The sequence below is a fragment of the Pelophylax lessonae genome, assembly GCF_965119305.1.
Source record: "Pelophylax lessonae genome assembly, chromosome: 1".
NCBI classification, from domain to species: Eukaryota; Metazoa; Chordata; class Amphibia; order Anura; family Ranidae; genus Pelophylax; species Pelophylax lessonae.
Genome location: NC_138768.1, coordinates 746,298,419 through 746,320,951, shown reverse-complemented (window position 1 = coordinate 746,320,951; position 22,533 = coordinate 746,298,419). Strand labels below are relative to the sequence as shown.

The following is a 22,533-nucleotide window of genomic DNA, read 5'->3' as shown; positions in this document are numbered from 1 at the left end:
TATTCGCCAGACATGTAAACACAATATATGATCAAACAGGAAGTGACATAAAAAGATAACTCTACAAAAAAAATACTAACTTCAAATAATCAATGCAATGTGATGTTTAGCTCAATAATGAAAGTGAAAGTAAAACAAAGTGAAACTAAAACAAAGTGACAGTGAAACCAAAACAAAAGCAAGATAACCATTTCTTCCCAGGTATAGTATAAGCCATAAATTAATGTTCTATATAAACAGACTACAATGGTCTGCGAATCACATAGCCCAAAGTCATTCCACTGCAGAAGGAATGAGAATAAGCCATGCAAAACGGAAGACTTAAAATTGCAAATAATGCACTTAATCTGATATTAATAAAAATGTATAAAACAAAAATCAGCTTTTTAGAGAAAAATATACCATGGCTTATACGGCTGGGATTGTAATCTCATTACCCTTAAATATGCAATATAAAACATATAAGGAAAGAATAAACAATTGTTGAATAAAATCAAATAACATAGCAAGGCATAATTACCACACTTAAGATGGTGTTACCAGAGTCCTAAGATGGATGCCAGTGAGGGAGGAGTTTCCTCCAAGTTTCAGATGAATGATGTGGATCAGGGAGTATGTCTGCATGAGTCTATTGAAAAATGTAATAGCGTGTGTGGTGTAAGTGTGAGGTGTGTTGTCAGTAGTGTAATGTGTCCCTATCTCATATCTGGGTTGGTCTTTTATATGGTAAGAACAAAGAGCTATAAAAATTACCATAAGTAAAACCCAGAGGGATGAAACATTATCTCCATTGGCTGGGATATTCTATACCTAAACTAGTGAGGTCAGAGACATACCCCTTTTTATAATTAACCCCATACTTGGTCTAATAAAATTAAGGATGATTCCTCTATATGTAAGATTAATCATAAAACACAACATAAAACTTTGTCCAGACTACCAGTACATACATAAATGTCCACCTGTATTTCCATTATTCATGTTGGCAAGTAATGCCATTTCAATAATTATATTATTTAACACAATATAATATTTTTATATTGGAATATCTCAAATTATCTCAAGACTGCACCTGGTATTTCGTCTCCAGAGGGCAGTATTGTACCGTTCATTAGATTTTGTATTTAACATAATTTGAAACAATTACCCATCCTTCTTATCTCATGACCTCTGACCTGTCGGCTAGTGAAAAGCAATTACTTATTTGACCATGCCAAAGGGCTGTCAGATATAGTCTAGGTTTGGGAATTTACGACACCTTGAGCACTAAACTAGCCCAAAGCAATTCTTATATAAACACTCCTACCACATACCTTAACATGAAGTAATTCGTTTTCACTTTAGTTTTAAGTCTAAGTAAGATAACTACCATGAGAATATAAACCCAAAATGTGATACAATATTCCTAAATATATATGTATATGCCTTACATAATATAATAACATAATTATGGCTAATATCATCTCACATATAATGATGTACCTTTAAAAAAACTTATATAGTTCATCTTTTAATGTTTGATGAGAAAAACTGAGCCATTGTCTATTGTTAAATACCTATAGACAGACTGAGATATCACCCCCTTTAACATAGCGTCAGACTGACTAAGTTTTATCTGATCGAGATGTCAAAAGGGATCTTATTTACGATTACATAGAAATACAAAGATCTCTGTTGAAACCATAGACCCTTTGTAAGCCTGTGAGAGACATTTTGTTTAACAAGTATATATATGAACTTTGTTTCACCTTAAAAACAAGATGGACGCCATCCTGTTCAGAATCTCTTATATGCATAATATGAAATATACATGGCTTTTAAAATCATTTTTCTTTTTACCTATTATTATTTTAATCAACCCCCAATAACCCCGACATATATATATATATATATATATATATATATATATATATATATATATATGTATATATACAGTATATATATATATATATATATATACTTATATATATATATATATACAGTCATGGCCAAAAATATTGGCACCCCTGCATTTCTGTTAGGTACTGCAACACTGTTAATTGCAAATGTTTAGTCATTCTCATGTTTATTTATTTTGTTTGTATGGGTATGACACAAATAAATGTGAGAAACAAAAAGCCAAATCTGACACATTCCACGCAAAGCTCAAAAAATGGACTGGACAAAATGATTGCCACCTTCTCAAAATTGTAAGAAACAATTGCATTCCAAGTTTGTGATGTTCCTATAATTTGTAATTAAATGTACATGTATCAATTAGCAGGTGCTGACAATACAGAATTTACAGGTGGAAACCAGTTAACATGATGAAAAATGTACTCAACCTTTCTGTTGTGTGTCTGTTGGACACACGGAGCATGGAAAAGAGAAAGAGCAACAAAGAATTGTCTGAGGATTTGAGAACATAAATTGTGGAAAACCATGGACAATCTCAAGGTTACAAGACCATCTCCAGAGACCTTAATGTTCCTGTGTCCACTGTGTGTGCCCCGCCCCCTCATGTCACAGATGACGTCATCTGTGACATGAGAGGGCGGGGCCTCCCGATGACGTCATCGGGGACACGCCCCTAATGGCTATATAATAAGCTGCAGAGACCGGAGATAGGCATAATCAGCGGAGACGTCGTCGGAGGAGGACTGGAGGAAGAAGAGCCGACAGCCGACACCCGACAGCAAAAGAGCAGAAGACCGGAGAGGAGAAGAAAAGAAAAGAAGAGAGGACAGCAGAAGAGGGGACAGCAGAAGACCCCGGAGAGAAGAACACAAGAAGAGGGGGACAGCAAAAGAGCAGAAGACCCCGGAGAGGAGAAGACAAGAAGGGCGGACAGCAAAAGAGCAGAAGACCCCGGAGAGGAGAAGACCCCGGAGAGGAGAAGACAAGAAGAGTCGGATGAAGATTTTTAATAAACTTTCCAAAACGTCTCTTGTCGTTATTTCCATACACTGCCTTTTATGGGGTGAATGGGTAGGGGTACAGTGTACCCCATACCCATTCACATAGGGAGGGGGTCCGGGATCTGGGGGGCCCTTTGTTAAAGGGGGCTTCCAGATTCCGATGAGCCCCCTGCCCGCAGACCCCCACAACCACCGGCCAGGGTTGTGGGGATGAGGCCCTTGTCCTCATCAACATGGGGGCAAGGTGCTTTGAGGTGGGGGGTGCAGAGCTCCCCCTGCCCCAAAGCACCAACACCCCCCAATGTTGAGGGCATGTTGCCTGGTGTGGTCCAGGGGGGGTGGGGCCGCTCGCTCGTCCCCTCCCCTTTCCTGGCCTGCCAGGCTGCATGCTCGGATAAGGGTCTGGTGTGGATTTTGGGGGGAACCCCACGCCGTTTTTTCAGCATGGGGCTACCCTCAAATTCCATACCAGACCCGAAGGGCCTGGCTTGGAACCTTGGGGGGGACCCCCACGCCGTTTTTTTCCCATTTTGGCGTGGAGTTCCCCCTCAAGATTCTCACAGCGCAATTCGCCCCGCAAGTCGGATCCGACTTGCGGTGTTGCGGTGCGACCTCCATTCAAATCAATAGGCTCCCATAGGGAACCATTGATTTTGAATGGAAGAAAAAAAAACGCTGCTAAAAGCAACGTGGCAAAACGTGCAATAACGCCAATGGAAAAAGCTACTGAAAGCACGTTTTTACAGCTGCTTTTTCCGGCGTCAGAACTAACTTTGACGTACGTTTTTTCTAACGCCCCGTGTGCATGGGGCCTAAAGAAAAGAATACATTTCCTACAGTAAAACATGGTGGAGGTTCACTGATGTTTTGGGGTTTCTTTGATGCTTCAGGCACTGTTTATCTTCACTGTGTGCATGGCATTATGAAATCTGAAGACTGCCAAAGAATTATGGGGTGCAATGTAGGGCCCAGTATCAGAATGCCGGAGGTCATGGGTATTACAGCAGGACAATGACCCAAAGCACATGTCAGAAAGCAACCAGAATTGGTTTGGGACAAAGCGCTGGAGAGTACTGAACTGGCCAGCAATGACTCTAGATCTAAATCCCATAGAGCACCTGTAGAGAGATCACAAAATAGCAGTTAGGAAAAGGAACCATTCCAATCAGAGAAACCTGGAGACAAAAGAAGAGTGGTCAAAAATTCCAGTAGAGAGGTGTAAGAAACTCATTGATGGTTACAGGAAGCAATTGATTTCAGTTATTTTTTTCCAAAAGGGTGTGTTACCAAATATTAAATTGAGGGTGCCAATAATTTTGTCCATTCCATTTTTGGAGTTTTGTATGGAAGGTGCCAGATTTTGCTTTTTGTTTCTCCACTTTTTTGTGTCATACCAATACCAACAAAAGAAATAAACATGAAAATGCCTAAACATTTGTAATTGCAACAATTTTTTTGGGCTAAGTGGTGCATTATATGACAGAAATACAAGGGTGCCAATATTGTTGGGCATGACTGTATATATATATATGCACTTTCTGTAGTGCTGTATTGTTCACCAACAAGCTGGTATATGCTGTATTCCCCTTTAATGTAAATATGAACAAGTACACTATAAACACAATATAATGAAAAAGGTGCATATAATACAAGGCTTTTATATCTTATGTATTTTATTCAGGATTACAACCACAGCTGCTTGTATGATGGATCTACGCAGATATCCGTTAGATGAACAGAACTGTACTCTTGAAATAGAAAGCTGTAAGTACATCTAATTCTTTCCTGTTTGTACTAAAAAATAAAATCTGTAGCGAAGTTAACTTCAATTTAAAGAGTCACAACTTAAAAAATGTTTAAGGATTATCCTAAAACATCATTCTTTCTTTTAGTCATCTTGCTTCAACATCTGTAAAATTTTAGCATTTGCAAATACCAGGAATCCTGGCCAAAATCTTGCAGTATAGGTCAGTGTTTATTAATTGAAGGAGTTCATAATACATTGGAGCAGTTTGTGATGCCTCTGTTTCTTTATGAGGTCTAGCTCTTATGTGTAAGTATTGGTATTGTGAAATGCTTTAAAGTTTTTGTAGGATGCTGCTTTTATTCTATGCTCTTTCAATTATTAAACACCTACCTGTATTATTATATTTTTGTTTATTAGTATTATTATTATTTTACAGAATTTAAAAACAGTTTGCACAGTGCTTTACAATATAAAGGGGGACAGTACAATTACAGCACAGTTCAATATAGAAGGAATAGGAGGGCCCTGCTCATGGAGCTTACAATCTAAAGGCGGGGGAGGTGGTACAAAAGGTAATAGCTGCAGGAGATGATCTGGTGGAGGTGAGTTTCTTTTAGGTGGTTGTGGGGTAGACTTCCCTGAATAAATTTGTTTTCAAGGATCACCTAAAGGCAGAAAGGGTAGGAGCTGACCGGACATACTGGGGTAGGGAGTTCTGGAGGATTGGAGAGGTACTGGAAAAGTCCTGGAGGTGAGCATGGGAGGAGGTAAAAAGGGAGCTAGAGCAAGATGTCTTGGGAGGAGCGGAAAGGACAATTTGGGGGATATCTGCAGATGAGGTTAGTGATGTAGCTTGGAGCATTGTTGTGGATGGCTTTGTATGTTGGGGTTAGTAGTTTGAATTTTATACATTGGGCCATTGAAAGCCAGTGAAGGAATTGGTAAAGAGGGCAGTAGTCACTAATCAGTTAGTAACATATAGGTTAAAGTGGCAAGACTTAGCCAGTGATTGCATGTGAGGCCCAAAGGCGAGGTCAGAGTCTAGGATTGCACCTAGCACCCTGGCATTAATGTTTGTGCTGTTGATCTCAAACGTAAAGTCATGGGAGGGGGGGATTGGGGTGGAGGAAATATTAAAAGCTCAGTTTTAGAAAGATTGAGTTTGAGGAAGTGGTGTGACATCCATACTGATTTGTTGCTCATTAAATTTGTGATAGCTGAGGAGATCCAGGGGGTGAGCTGGGGAGTAGAGAGATAGATCTGAGTGTCATTGGCGTATAGATGCTATTGGAAGCCATGGGAGGTTATCAACCGGCCCGGGGAAGAGGTGTAGAGAGAGAATAGGAGGGGCCCAAAGATGAAGCCTTGGGGTACACCAACAGAAAGAGGAAGAGGAGCAGAGAATATGATGTTGTATGTGATATTGAAAGTGTTCTGAGATAGGTAAGAAGAAAACCAGAAAAGATCATATCATACAAGATTTCTGCAAGGATTCTTTCTGTCTTTTTCTAATTGCTAATGATGAGACCCAGCAAGGTCTGAGGCACCACTGAAATCAAAATTGTATTGGGCAGAGTTAACAGCCAGATTACCTTTGCAGCAGCAGAATTTGTTTTGCATGATTATCTGCAAAACTGTTCATCTTTTGGTCCACTTATAGCAACGTCAAACCAGGTAAGGACAGCCATACACAGCCCAATAATACAATAGGGTTGATTTTCTAAAGACAAATAGACTGTTCACTTTGTAAGGGTATTGTCCCCAGAGCCTAGTGAATGAGGAGAAGCTCTGCTTACTTCCATCATTCAATCATGTGCAAGCATAAATGCAGTTGTTTTTTTTCCCTTGCACATGATTAGGTATTCTTGGCAAAGTGAAACTTCATCTCATTCATTAAGCTCTGGGAAAAATGCCCTAGCAAAGTGCAACTTTCCTTGAAAAGTGAACAGTCTATTTGCCTTTAGTAAATCAACCCCCATAAGTTCAGCTGGGCCATAATGGGGGTTAACTATCAATGGCAACCACATCTGATGGGCAATGACAAACCATTCTAAATACTAGAAGAGCTTATTATAACAAATAGATGTTTTCTAAAATGTTAGTAATTCATGCATCAATCATTGTTTATTTTCCATTGAGAAGAAAACAGACCCTTCACTGCATGTGCCCCATGAAGGGAGAGCTTCTCCTTTGTTTTCTTAATTATTTGTTGCTACATTCATTTTGTTATCGGTTGCAAGTAATAGCCAAGCCATTTGAAATGCTATTTCAGTTGTTTCTTAAAGGTCAGTCATTGATGTTTTCCTTTTATGTAAGAAGACTGAAATATGGGTTTGACTTATTACATTTTCCATAAGGGTTCTCCTCCTAAAGATATTGCACATTTTGATTATACGTTGTGTCTAAATTTTCTCATAAGAATGTCCCTATATCAGTGTGGAAACGCTGCCATGTATGTGTTGGGTTCAGATGTTCCTAAACATGAGATGACTTTCACAATTGCTAGAGTGGTTTTAAAAGCTTTCTAATTTATTTCCATATGTATGGACAATCAACATCTGTCTTGACAAATTCAGTAAAGAATGAATAGTGGCTAACTTACGCTTGTAAATATAAATGTTGTGGTATGTTCCTGGGACTCATTAAAACTAAAAAACAAGTAAAAAACAAAAAACAAAACCTCCTGCGCTTAACCCCCCCCCCCCCCTCCTTTGCTCCCTTGTTCCTCTGTGGTACAGCCTCTTGGGTTGGATGGCTGTAACAGCCCATTTTTGGCCATTAGTATTAGCATTGACATATGTACACAAAGACCAGCTGGTATTGGTTTGAGTGCATGCTTCCCACATTATGCATGTCCGCATGGGGAACTGTTTTCCTTCTGCGGCCTGCTTATAGACAGTGATGGCACATTGGCACTTTTTTCTTGCACCGTATATGTATTTTGAGCGGGACACACACAAAAAACAAAAAACAAATATAGATAGAGATATAGATAGAAGGTATATGCCTAAACATAAACGTATGCATAAATCTATATGCGTTTGTGCTTGTTGGCACCATTATTATGTTATATTACATTATAATGTATTATACTATATATATATTTTTCAGATGTGGTTCACTCTCATCCACCCCCCCCCCCAAAAAATCTCCTTTATGTAGTATTATCTTTCAGTGGTATTGTTGTATTATTGCATCATGTTATCAATCAATCAATCATTTACCTCTATTTATTATTATCACTACTATTATTATATATATTCTTTTGTCAATATGTCCTGATCATGCTATATGTACCTTGCAAGCTTATGCAAATGGTGCCATCATTGCCCTTATTTTTGAACAGCCTGCCTGTTCACCACGGACATTTTATATATATACATATGCACTTGTAGCCACTTGCTTAGAGACGCAAGGAGGAGGGCGGAGTCGGGTAAGCGCCGCTCTGTCCATGTCCACTGCTGGCTGGCACAGCTAATGACTTGCAGAGAAATGGTCCGAGCGGCGCCCCGTAGTGATGGCGGAAGTGATGCGGGTGAAACGCATCCACCCGCACTTCCGGTTTCTCACTTCCGGGTACGGGTTGGCGTGCGTCCCAGAGAAGGGACGCAGCCATCCAAATAGGGATGTTTCAACATACAGCAGACCCCTTTTAGTCCCGGCCAGCGGCACCCTCCTCACATCATGATCACAGGTACTATTTGTGTGTGGAGGCCAACGAGATCCTCTTGCACCATGCCAGGCTAGCTGTATACGCTCTGCTCCTACGGGTAGTGTCCCCCCTGCATGGCTGTAGGCCAGGGGTGGCTGACACTGCTCTGCTTGCTAGTGGATATGCACAGGATAAGCAGTGGAGTTCTCATCTGATCCAATAGAGACCTAAAGTACTGACTGTTGATGTGAGTGTATATGTGTGCATGTATATGTATATGTATGTATGTGTGCATGTATATATATACGTGTGTAGTTATTACATGTGTATATGTATATACGTATATATGTATACCACTTCTGACCACAATGCATTACCCGTCACATTTGATTTGTTATCTCCTTTCTTGTTCGAACAAGTGTTTCATTTGCTGTATATTTATTTTATCTATTATATTTCTTTTGCCGCTGATCACATAGTCCGAGCTGGCCTTGGAAGGTGGGTGTGTTTTGGCTCGGACTGGACAAGTGTCCTCTCTGTCCTCCCCTCTTCCCCTCCCCCTCCCCCCTTCCATGTTCTTTCCCTGTCCCAGCATCCCCATTTTTCTTTTCCCCCCCCTTCTCCTTCTTGCTGCTGTGTCCGTTTTATTCTTCTCCTTTCTCTTCTCCCCTCTTCTTCCCTTTTCTCACTTCCCCCCTCCCCTCTGTCCCGCCCTTAGGGTTGGGGTGGAGCAGGAAGAGGTGGGGCCTACTTCCATTTAGTCTTTGACCGTTCGGCTTGTGATCTAGCAGCATCTTTTCTGGCTCTGAGGAAGGGGGCTCGCCCCTGAAACGCGTCAGCCTAGCCACAGCAGCCCCATGCGACTATCTGTATGCCCATTTGTCACTATTGGGACCTGGCTACCTTGGAGACTGTATATGCTATTCTTGATGTGTGTTGTACCACACCAGTCTTGTGAGTATATTGTACACCTTTTAATATTTTAATAAAAGTTTTTATGGTAATGCACTAGGTCGGTGCGCCCCTCTTTTTTCTTTTTTTGTCTTCTCTACTCATTAAAACTAAGAAAGACTAGGAGGCTTAAAATGTCTTACTTTGTAGGAGGTAATAAGGCTGGAAAACCTTTGGCTAACCACCTCAGCAGCCATAGGTACAAAACTAAATCCCTTATGTACTACACCCTACCAGCCAGGAAAAGTGACATCACCCGCAAGCTATTGCTGATGCATTCAGCACGTACTACAACTTCCTTTTATAGTCTTAAACAAGACCCAACAACTGCCCAACCTACACCTGAAATGATCTCCAATTTCTTAGAGAAGGTTAAACTTTCTTGCCTAACAGAGGAACAGTTAGGGAACCTTAACTCCCCCTTTACTGAGGAAGAGATATCCTGTACTATGACTCTCTGCCCAAAAATAAATAACCTAGGTCAGGTGGCTTTGCAGGGGAATACTTTAAATCCTTCAAACATATTTTGATCCTGCATTTACTAAAGGTTTATAATCATGCTGCCACCTCCTCCTCTTTCCCTTCTGAGATGCTTAAAGCATTAATAGTGGCACTACCGAAGCCAGGGAAGGAAACCAATACACCACAGAACTTCCGTCCTATCTCATTGCTAAACAATGAGTTGAAACTTTATGCTAAATTATTAGCTAACCGGCTGGTGGACTTATTGCCTTTTCTTATCCACATCAATCATTCGGGATTCACGAAAGGCAGCCAGATGGCAGACACTATCAGACACCTGATCAATATCATACACTTAGCCAATAAGAAAAAAGCACCTTCTTTGCTCCTCGCCTTGGACGCAGAGAAGGCATTCGAAAGAATACACTGGGCGTATCTGGCTCAGGTTCTCACCAAATTCAAATGTACAAGTTTGATTTTCTCAGTCATTATGGCGCTATACATGACTCCATCAGCCCAAGTATATGTTTCGGGTATGCTCTCCCCCCATTTACCATAAACAATAGGACTCATCAGGGGTGCCCCCGTGCCCACCTATTTTAAATGTATTAATGGAGCCTATAGCTACATACATCCACTCCCACCCACCTATTAAGGGATTGATGGTCAGGAATAGAATGCACACCATCAGCCTATTCGCTGATGACATAATCCTGATGTTTACGGATGTTGAATCTTCCCTGGCTTTGGTACACTATGCTTTACAACTTTTCAATAAACTGTCTTACTATAAGATCAATGAGACCAAATCATACATTTTGGATTTGGGGTTCTCTAATAAAACCAAGCAGGGCCTCGGACAAAACTTTCCGTATACTTGGATAGAAAAGTGGATCTCATACCTGGGTATACCCTTACCCCTAGAGTGGCTGAACTAGTTAGAGAAAACTAAACCCCCTTTCTGCAGACTTTACGCTCCAAGTTTGATAACTTGGCAAAGTGCAAACTATCTTGGACCGGAAGGTTAGCAGCCTTTAAAATGCAAGTGCTCCCACAATACCTATTTAGGAAACTGTCTATCCCTGTGCCAAAATCCTTCTTTCTGTCTGCGCAATCTGCTCCAAATAATTACCCGTGGCTGGGAAAAAGAGCTGGGTGCACTTTCAGCAGGCTTATTAAAGTAAGGAGAAGGTGTGACCCATACCCATATACATGACTGCTACTCAGCTTCGATTCTTGCACAATTTAAAGGGTGTTTTCCCACAGCTCCTAACACATTATGGGCAGAACTCGAACAGTTTCAGACACCAGTAGAAAATCTTTTTAAGTTCCTAATCTCCAGCCCCTTTCTCTCACACACGAATGCCATCACGTCTCCTACTAGTCAAGCATCCATAGAAGCCTGGTCCACACTAAGTAAGGTAATACCCTCTAGCCACAAACTAACACCTTTAAAATTCCCTTTGTCTGCTCTCTCACTCTTAATTCCTGGTATTCTCCTAACAGGTTGGTGCTCCAGCGGCATTCTCACGCTAGATGACCTATTTGTTGGTCTGGCGCTTAAGACATTTGGAACTCTTCAAATAGAATACTCCCCCACTCAAAACACTATAGATATCTGCAAATTGCCCATCTAATGAAACACTCTGGGGGTCTGAAAACTTCTATTTCCTGGCAAAGTGCCCAATATTATTTAGCGAACCAAACAAACATTAAAGGTATTTGGTTATTCTACACCTACCTTCAACATGAACAAGAGTTTGTTAAATCTCCCCCAATCCTGGAGTGGGAGAAGGACTTTGATAGAGAGTACTCAGAGATCTAATGTCAGAGAGCACTGGGTATAACATATGCCTCTACCAGCAGTGCAAACCTATGAAAATGCACAAAAAAATCCTACACCGCTGGTATCTCACACCACACCACATATCTAAATTCTCTCCAGAAGTATCTCCCAAATGCTGGAGAAATAACCATCCCATCAACCCCAGGTATGGCTTCATTATCACTGGAAATAGACTTTACCCCTCCCATGTCGAGGACATTGGTATCCCATATTCAATCAACAGCCTGTCCTGCTCTTGTTTGGTACTGGAAGGACCCTACACCTCCTGACCTGAAAGAAATTATACAAACAACAAACACACGCATAGTACTTATGAAACACTTTTTAAGTCTAGAAATGGTAAATACTCTACCAGTACCAAAAACTATCAATCCTGGTTGGTGTGGTATTTAAGGCTCTCTAGCTCTTGAAACAGGACTACATTTATGCCCTAATGTTTTACTACCTAAACCTTTTCATGGTATCTGACTGTACATGGTAATGTTTACTAGTTGTTTTTTATATTCTTCGAACTCATGATTAAACTGACAGTGAATCGCCACTTATTGCATCTTCTTATGCTAGAATTGAGTATTGGTGTTACTCATTTCAGCCATCTGTTGGAAAAACGTTTGTTGCACACAATGCACTAAGTGCCTTATCACTTTTATTGTCTTGTTTCATTTTTGTAGACTAATGTATGATTATTATGTCATGTGCTCCTTTCTCTGTAATTTCTATAAAACCCAATAAAAAACTATTGAAAAGAAAACGGACAATGGATTAAACATCAAAACATCTTGAACATTACAGATCATGTCCAGCTGAATGTGGCTATTGCAAGCCATAAATTATGCAATTTTCTTTCCTGCAACCATGGGTTGCAGGAAAGAAAATTACTTGATTCCCCCATCAACACAGTCAGCCACTGGCAATATTTGCACGATAAAAATCAGACATGCTGGTTGTACCCAAATCAATCAATGGATTGACATGGGTACAATCAGCCTGTCCATAGATGGATCGAATTTTGGCCGGTCCCTGCTGGACTGGGCAGAATTAGATCCATCTATGGCCTGTCTAACTACTACTAGCTATTGAAAGGATCAATAGACAGTCTATTAGAATCTTACTCAGCCTTTTTACTATTGAGAAACATCTAAAATAATTTTACGGTCTCAGGGAACGCCTACTAAAGGTTTGTATATTTATTGTTCATAGTATATTAGCATGATCAGTGTGTTGTGAATAGAGGAAATGTTTCCCTTTACAATCGTGGCCAGAGGGAGAGATGCTCTCATACATTAGTGATCATTTGAAAGAATGTTCTGTTGCTTTGGTGATCAGTGTAATACCCTATTTTGAGTGTTGTTAGCACTGAAACTTTGCAGGCACTGTCAAATCAATAATACTTCTTACTGCTCAAGGAACCCTTAGCAATTTCCTGAAGAAAGGCTGGTCCAGTATCTATGAGTTATCTTTAAATATTTTATTTACTAATATACTGTAAATATTATTATACTATTAATATTAATATAAATGTTAACTATTCTATGAAGTCCTCATAATTCACACAATTTAAGCTTTTCCACTTCACAGTTAAACTGCATTCTACCATAGCATACTTTGATGTCATGAATAGGTGAACCTATTGTGGAAATAATGAATCTTTTCTAACCTTTCTCTTATTCGGAATCTGCTTCAAAGCTGTGTTATTAAATGTTTTTGAAAATCTATTCTCTTTTAACTTTGCTTTGGGCTTTTTTTCTTCTTCTTAAGAACAGTTATGTAACGTGTGCACTGAATTGCACTGAGTCATCCTAGAGTATAAAAAGACATTTACCTTTGGCCATAAGTACATTTTATTCCCCAGGTGACTTCAAGTCCTTTTTATGAATGTCATTGTGCAGATCATGTGAATTAAACTTCGCTGTTTCTTTTTCTTGTTGTTACACAATCTCAGATGAAACGATTGCTGCAAGTATGAGGGGATTCATTTGCAAATCAGGCAAATCAGTTAACTGCACATATACTCCTTTTTTTAAAATGTATGGGTGTTGATTTGTCCAGTTGGCTCATCGTGAATAAAAATGATAGATTTCAAAATGTGATACTCTGCAGATCACAGATTTGCTCACATATATTCAGGCAAATAAAATATAGGCAATTTATAGATCATTATTTTTTGGGCTGGCCTGTAGATTTTGGCACAGAATTTTTGCTACAAGAACAACAAAAAAAAAATAAATGTCATCTAACATCTACTATCCTATATCTTACAGTTAAGCAAACCCTAACACTTAACCCCCATCACTTTACCTTCCTTTTAAACGTAACGACAAGCACTTATTTTGACTGTTAATCCTCGGCGAAACACTTGATCCTTATTCCTGTACTTACCCTATCTAGTGCCTGAAGCACATTTCTGTTATCAAATCTAACAACACTGGTCATCTGAACTGAAAACAACTGATGTGTTGTAAATCCTCTATAATTTTTATTCGCTCATTGCTATACATAAAGAATAAGAATAGAGTGACTTGCTGCTTTTAGTGATGTTACATATGTGTAATGTTTATGTCTTTAATTTGTTAAAAGTGAAGTAAAATGACAAAATTTATTTAAAGCCAGTGTATAAATGAAGATGTATACCTTTCTAGTGGCCTAACACTTCCAGGCATGTGAAATGTGCTGTGGTTCCTCTTGCCACCTTCTAGATGTAGTTGCAGGTGGGAGGAACCACAGCATATGGTGTGGGATCAACTCATTCAGAAGTGTCAGATACCATCTGCTATTGGAAATCTGCAAGACATCTCCTTTTACAGGCTGGATGTAGTTTACTTTGGTGCACTTAGTGACAGGGTTGCTTTAAATATTATAATGCATTTTAGATATTTTCCTATAAGTCATCAGCGAAAAGCACCTGTTTTATACCAGCTGTAAAGAGGAATGATTGAAAAAAAGTAATAAAATATTTGCATCACTGGTCGCAGATTGTTTGTGGAACAAGGCCTGGTTCCTAGGGCAGCAAGATTTAGAGTGACTGGCCCTTGTTTCATCATTTGTTTTTCACATCTTTCTTACATAAGGATTCAGGGGAAAATATTAAGAAATGAAAAAAGAGAATGTAGTCGTTGCACATTGTCATGCAAGGTGCAACCGAAGCAGACCAAGAGGCTAATATTCACAAACCAACTTTAAATCTTTCCCTAATACCCCAGGCCAGCTGTGCATCCAGAACTGCTGGTTTAAAACACAAATACAGTATATCCCAGTGTCTGTAAATGATGAGTAACCCCCTTATTTCTGGAATTTGTGATGAAAGATTTTGGGTAATGGGTCCCATTGTGACCATGTAGATACACAGCCATTTACCAAAAGAAAAACATTAGTATTTGTTTTAGCACCATATAAAGAGCAGGTTTACTCAGACTTGACCCATAAATATGCACTGAAAGAGATAAGCAGTGAAGCCGGACACAGAGCCTGCATATGTAATTGTTCCCCTCCAGGGGGATCTTGGGACAAGGTTTCCTTGCTCATGGCTACTTACAATAGCTGCTTCCTGCTGCAATAGAGGCATATTTTAAAGGCTTATTTACAATGCATAATATGGACTTATATACTTATAAAGCAAAAATAAAGGAATTTGACTTTCACCAAATAGTCACTGGTAATAAATCAATCATTGTTTTTATAAACTCATGAACCAGGAAGATTCATCTGCAGTGAATTTACAACTATATGTTTTATGTGCACTGAAGTGTGGAAAAAAAATAGACCTGCTTTCTACATCTTTTCTGCAATTTCCAGGATACTTGGGGGTCTATGTATAAAACATTTGTTGTGCGGATGTGACAAACATCCACGCAATCAGGATGAAAATTGCCGTACTTCCTCTATTAAGTGTGGTTCCAGTTTCGTCAGTGCCATCTAGTGGTCACAATACGTTTTTGTTTCCTGACTGAGGTTTTTCTGGATAAAAATGGAAAATTGTACCATACTTACAGTAATTTTCCTTTCCTGGTGCCTATCCATGGCAGCATACCTGTGATAGAGCTCCACCTCTACTCCGCCTTCAGGACTAGTGAATAGCTTAAAAGAAAGACGCCCCCTACTCCCAGCATTCTCCTGTGATATAGAATACCGAGGGAGGGAACGTATGCTGCCATGGATAGGCACCAGGAAAGGAAAATTACGGTAAGTATGATACAATTTTCCATTTTCCTGGTGCCTCCATGGCAGCATACCTGTGATAAATAACTAGCTGAGAAAAGGGTGGGTAGATTCTAAAACACAGGGAAATGTTTTTTTTTTTTTTTTTTTTTTTTAAGATGAAGAAAGGGCTTCCTGCATGGTCCTTCTTTCAAATTCTACAGTGGTGAGCGTTCCAGGGTCAACTCAATGTTTTATAAATGTGTGCTGAGACGACCATGCGGCAGCCCTGCAGATGGTATCCAGGGAGACGTTCCCTCTGGCTGCCCATGAGGCGGAAATTTATCTCGTTGAATGAACTTTCACCTGCTCCGGAGGAACCATGCCTTTAGCCCTGTACACTTTACGTATTAGTTTGACAATCCAGGATGCAAGAGTCCTGCTAGAGGCTTCCTTCCCTCTGTTTTTTTCCCCATGGGATAACGAACAGCCTGTTAGATGTTCTAATTTTTTTTGTAGCTTCGAGATACTTCTTGAGGACTTTCGCTATGTCCAAGCTTGGGCCTATTTCTGACTGAGAAAAAAAACTGGCAAGGCCCATGGTTCCCTGAGCTGACTTGCGGTAGCGACTTTAGGGGTGAAACCTCGAATAGGTCGCAGTTCCACTCTGTCTGGAAAGAAAGAAACGTAATCCTCTCTGATTCCCAGGGCTTGCAAGTCGGATATCCTCCTGCCAGATGTAATGGCTAGAAGAAAGGCCATCTTTAAAGGATAAGTTCAAAATCGATATTTGTTCCATAGGAGCAAAAGGATGTTCCACCAAGGCTTCCAGGATTAGAGTTAGGTCCCATTTTGGAAAGGCGCGTCTGACCAGAGGGCGTGAACACCCCTCTAAGGAACGTAATTACGAGAGGGTTGACCGCCCATCTTGAATTAGTTGCCGTTGATAATGCGGCCACCTAGACCTTTAATGAACTGAGACCTACAGTGCTTTGCGAAAGTATTCGACCCCCTTGAACTTTTCAACCTTTTGCCACATTTCAGGCTTCAAAAATAAAGATATAAAACTGTAATTTTTTGTGAAGAATCAACAACAAGTGGGACACAATCATGAAGTGGAATGAAATTTATTGGATATTTCAAACTTTAACAAAAAAAAAAAAACTGAAAAATTGGGCGTGCAAAATGATTCAGCCCCCTTAAGTTAATACTTTGTAGCGCCACCTTTTGCTGCGATTACAGCTGTAAGTCGCTTGGGGTATGTCTCTATCAGCTTTGCACATTGAGAGACTGAAAATTTTGCCCATTCCTCCTTGCAAAACAGCTCGAGCCCAGTGAGGTTGGATGGAGAATGTTTGTGAACAGTAGTTTTCAGTTCTTTCCACAGATTATCGATTGGATTCAGGTCTGGACTTTGACTTGGCCATTCTAACACCTGGATATGTTTATTTGTGAACCATTCCATTGTAGATTTTGCTTTATGTTTTGGATCATTGTCTTGTTGGAAGACAAATCTCCGTCCCAGTTTTAGGTCTTTTGCAGACTCCATCAGGTTTTCTTCCAGAATGGTCCTGTATTTGGCTCCATCCATATTCCCATCAATTTTAACCATCTTCCCTGTCTCTGCTGAAGAAAAGCAGGCCCAAACCATGATGCTGCCACCACCATGTTTGACAGTGGGGATGGTGTGTTTAGGTTGATGAGCTGTGTTGCTTTTACGCCAAACATAACGTTTTGCATTGTTGCCAAAAAGTTTGATTTTGGTTTCATCTGACCAGAGCACCTTCTTCCACATGTTTGGTGTGTCTCCCAGGTGGCCTGTGGCAAACTTTAAACAACACTTTTTATGGATATCTTTAAGAAATGGCTTTCTTCTTGCCACTCTTCCATAAAGGCCAGATTTGTGCAGTATACGACTGATTGTTGTCCTATGGACAGAGTCTCCCACCTCAGCTGTTGATCTCTGCAGTTCATCCAGAGTGATCATGGGCCTCTTGGCTGCATCTCTGATCAGTCTTCTCCTTGTATGAGCTGAAAGTTTAAAGGGATGGCCAGGTCTTCGTAGATTTGCAGTGGTCTGATAATCCTTCCATTTCAATATTATAGCTTGCACAGTGCTCCTTGGGAAGTTTAAAGCTTGAGAAATCTTTTTATATCCAAATCCAGCTTTAAAATTCTCCACAACAGTATCTCGGACCTGCCTGGTGTGTTCCATGTTCTTCATGATGCTCTCTGCACTTTAAACGGACCTCTGAGACTATCACAGTGCAGGTGCATTTATACGGAGACTTGATTACACACAGGTGGATTCTATTTATCATGATTAGTCATTTAGGTCAACATTGGATCATTCAGAGATCCTCACTGAACTTCTGGAGAGAGTTTGCTGCACTGAAAGTAAAGGGGCTGAATAATTTTGCACGCCCAATTTTCCAGTTTTTTATTTGTTAACAAAGTTTGAAATATCCAATAAATTTCGTTCAACTTCATGATTGTGTCCTACTTGTTGTTGATTCTTCACAAAAATTACAGTTTTATATCTTTATGTTTGAAGCCTGAAATGTGGCAAAAGGTCGCAAAGTTCAAGGGGGCCGAATACTTTCGCAAGGCACTATAGGCCTAGGTCAAGTCCGGTCTGTAGGAACCCCAAAATATTGGAGACTGAAGGTGAGAATCAATCAAAATTTTTTCCTCTGACGCAAAGATTTGGAACTTTTCCCAGACTCTTGAGTAGATGGAGTTTGTGGATGGTTTCCTTGTTTGAAGGAGTGTCGAAATGACTTTCGGGGAACAGCCTGAGGCTTCAAACCTCCGCCACTCAATTTCAACACTGGTAGATCCAGTCTTTGCGAGTTTGGATGAGAGACTCTGCCCTGCTGCAGAAGTTAAGGGAACAGGGGAAGTGTCAGAGGTGTGCTCAAAGACAGCCGCATGGCTAGTGGAAACTAAGGTCTCTTGGGCCAATAAGGGAGAATCGCCAGGATGTGTACTGGTTCCTTCAGGAGCCTCAGGAAGAATTTTAGAATAAGAGGGTGAGGTGGGAAGGCATATTCCCAGGTGCATGTCAGAGCATCCACTGCTTCCATCTGGGGGTGTGGAAAACGGGAGATAAATCTGGGAAGCTTGGTGTTCCATGGAGTAGCGAACAGATCCACCTGAGGATATTTCCAGTGATTGGCGATCTGGTGAAATACATGCGGATGCAGGGCCCATTTGTTGTTGTCCGGACAAGATCTAGAGAGAATGTCCGCTTGATTGTTTAGCCTGCCCGGGAGATACACTGCTCTGAGGTCTAGGAGATTCCTCTCTGCCCAGAGCATGATCTGTTCTACTCTTGACAGAAGCGACCTGCTGCGAGTCCCGCCCTGTTTTTGAATATAGGAGACTGCTTCCCTGTTGTCCAGTCATAGAAGGACTCTCTTACCTCTGATGTGGGGAGCTAGAGAGGTTAAGGCTAGGAATGCTCCTCTCAACTCCAGGATGTTTGAGACTAGGCTCTCGGCATGAAAGGACCATCTTCCCTGGACCTTGATTTCCTCAAAATGGGCTCCCCACCCTTTTCCGCTGGCATCTGAAGTAATTGTGGTCCAGGAGAGGGAACCCAACTATCGTGGTTTGGAGAGGTTCTGAAGCTTCGTCCATCAATGAAGACTTCTGCACATGCATGGTGTTAAGAGGATGGTCTGTGAGAGACGTTGTTTCTTCCACTGTTTTAGGAAGCCGGTCTGAAAGATTCTCAGATGCCAACGTGACATGGCACCATTGGTATGCATGCTAACATTGAACCTATGAGGCTCAAAGCTGTCAGGCGGGGGTTGCGCAAAATCTTGGAAACTCTCTGAATGAGGATCTTCACCTTCTGTATGGGTAATGACACTGTACCCTGACTGGTGTTGAATAATGCTCCAAGATAGATTATCTGCTGGGTAGGCATGAGATGGCTCTTCTGATATTTTATTTATAACCTCCCTGCCTGGGTCAAAGACTGTAATAAGATGTCCCTCTGCAAGAAGGTAACTCTGACTGTACACAAGGATGTCCTCCAGGAAATGATATACCTGTAGGCCCTTTTCCCTGAGAAGGGCTATGGTAGAGACTAGGACCTTCGTGAAGACCCGAGGAGAAGTGCATAGGCCGAATGAAAGGCACTGAAACTGAAGATGTAGATGCCCCACTGCGAACGTCAGGAATCTCTGAGAGGACGGAAGAATTGGAATGTGCAGATAGGCATCCTGAAGATCTATTGAGAGTAACCAATCCTTTGGTTGTACTGCTTGGATTATCGTCTGCAGAGATTCCATCTTAAAACTTTCTAGATCGATATGTCGATTGAGCTTTCTCAGGTCTATTACTGGTCTCCATTCCCCAGTTTTCTTTGGAATGATGAATAGAGTGGAGTTAAAACCTGTATATTGCTCTGAAGGGGGCACTGGAACCGCTGCGCTCTGTACTTGGAGAGTCGTTATAAACTGCAGAAGAGCTTCCGCTTTTTGTGGTGATGTTGGGATCTCTGTCCTCTTGAAGTGATCTTGAGGAGGCTGAGGAGAGAAAGTCCTGTAGTGGCCATGTTTTATTGTAGCTAGGACCCAAGGATCCTGGCATCTTTTTGCCCAAACTGGCACAAAATTTTTGAGCCTGGCTCCCACCAGGAGTGTCTAGTCCTTTGTCAAAAAAAGGATTTTGTTTTATCCTGGGGGGGGGCGGAGAAAGGTTTACTTTTTCTTGTCCCCAGAAAGGAAGACTGGGTACCCCTCCAGGTTTTCCGGCCATCTCTATTTTGGCGAGACAGTCTGAAATTTCTTGACCTGGATTGTTGAAATCTAAAAGAGAAGTTACTGGATCTCCCAGCCCGTCTGTCTTGTGGAAGTAAGCCTGATTTGCCACCAGCCACTCTGGAAATTGCTTTGTCCAATCTCTCCCCAAACAGTGCCTTCCCATTAAAGGGAATTTTGCACCAGTTCTGTTTTGAAGCAATATCCACTGCCCACGGTTTTAGCCATAAGGGCCTTTTGGCCATGACTGAATTGCTCTGGCTGAGCAGCGAATGGTGTCAATTGCTGCTTCTCCGACGAAATCAGCCGACATCTTCAGCTCATTGGCACATCTTGTCTGATAGCCGACTCTTATGTTTTCTGTCCAGGCTTTTATTGCTGTGGACACTGATGTAAGGGCGATTGCTGGCTTACATGCTAGTTGGGTCACTGCTGCTTCCACCACTGGCATCGAATCCAGGGGCTCTGAATCAGCTGGAACTAGAGGGTAAAGTTTCCCAAACTTTGCGAGTGAAAACTTATTTTCCGTCTTCTTCCACTCCTCCTCAATCACCTCTTTTTCCTGAGAAGGGGTTCTGGCCCTGTGCCCTGAATGGGAAATTGGCATGCTGGCCATAGAGGGGCATGGCACCTATGGATCAGCGTCCGTTGCCTGCGGGCCCTGAGGTATTGCCTGAGCAGGCATCATGGCAGCCAGTTCAGAAAGAGAATCTTTCATGGTCTTTTTCAAAAGCTTGGCCACGTGTAGACTTTCTTGGTCTCGGTCAGCTGCGTATTCCTTTATGTCCTATATGTCTAGATGAATGCGATCTGTGGCCCAGACTGCATTCACGAGGATAAGCATAATGTCCTAGGTGACTTTCTCGATCTCGAGAGAAATGTGTTTTTTTTTTACAAAACACATTTGTCAGTGCGCTTTTTTGATACTCACGCAAAGGTGGTCCCATACCTAATAGACATTTGCGGATCTTGATCATGAGGTGAATGGCTCATGTTGGCTATAGCAAAGGGATCAGCTGAAAATAGGGAGGAGGAAGAAAGCTTCAAAAATCAGGATATTCTAATGCTCTTTTTTTGTTTTTATAAACTAAAAATGGGAAGGCTTGTTTCATTTATATATATATATATATATATATATATATATATACACACATACATACATATACACATACATACACATACATACACACACAAACACACACACACATAGTGACGGTATGCGAGGTGAGGTAGTCAATAATCGGTATATCTCACCTCGCATACGTTCGGTAGTAAGAGACTAAACCGGAATCCGGCCCGGGTTTTTCCAGCCTCTGTGACAGGCCAGGTTCCAGTCCAGAGATTGTGGGTCACCTGAGTCCATGCTCAGCTGGACTTTAAATGAACAGGAAGAGAGCACAGGAATGCTCTGGTCTGAGACTCAGAAGGGAATCTGAGAGAGGAGCTCTGTTTGGACTTTAAAAAAAAGGTTTGCTTTACCATGTGTTTTTGTGGGTGATGGGGACCAGCCCAACACTGTATAGTGAGAAAAACTGCTGTTAGCGCTGGACAGCCAGAATCTATTTTACTGTTTTTTCATATTTGCAAACCTCTGCTAAATAAAGCTGGCAACCCACCAGACTTTAACCACTTAAGCCCCGGAAGATTTTACCCCCTTCCTGACCAGGGCCTCATTTGCGATTCGGCACCGTGTTATTTTAACAGACAATTGCGCAGTCGTGCGACGCTGTACCTAAACGAATTTGACATCCTTTTTTTCCCACAAACAGAGCTTTCTTTTGGTGGTATTTGATCACCTGTGCGATTTTTTGATCATGCGCTATAAACAAAAAAAGAGCGTAAATTTTGCAAAAATAACAATATTTTTCACATTTTTTTATATGAAATTCCCCAAAAAAAATGTAAAAATCAAAATTTTTAACATTTTAGGCCAATTTGATTTATGCTACATATGTTTGGTAAAAAAAAAAAATCGCAAAAAGCGTATTTTGATTGGTTTGCGCAAAAGTTATTTAACAAACTAAGGGAAAGATTTTTGTCCTTTTTTTAACGAGTAATGGCGGCGATCTGCA

General features: G+C 41.0%; 1 protein-coding gene across 1 annotated transcript in view; it reads left to right on the top strand.

The window, feature by feature from the left end:
* GABRB1 (gamma-aminobutyric acid type A receptor subunit beta1) overlaps window positions 1–22,533 on the top strand; it is a 750,154-nt gene that overhangs the window by 552,634 nt on the left and 174,987 nt on the right. The window contains exon 5 of the mRNA XM_082252638.1: window positions 4,579–4,661. Coding sequence (XP_082108764.1) covers window positions 4,579–4,661 — 83 coding nt within the window. The remainder of the gene's footprint in view (window positions 1–4,578; window positions 4,662–22,533) is intronic.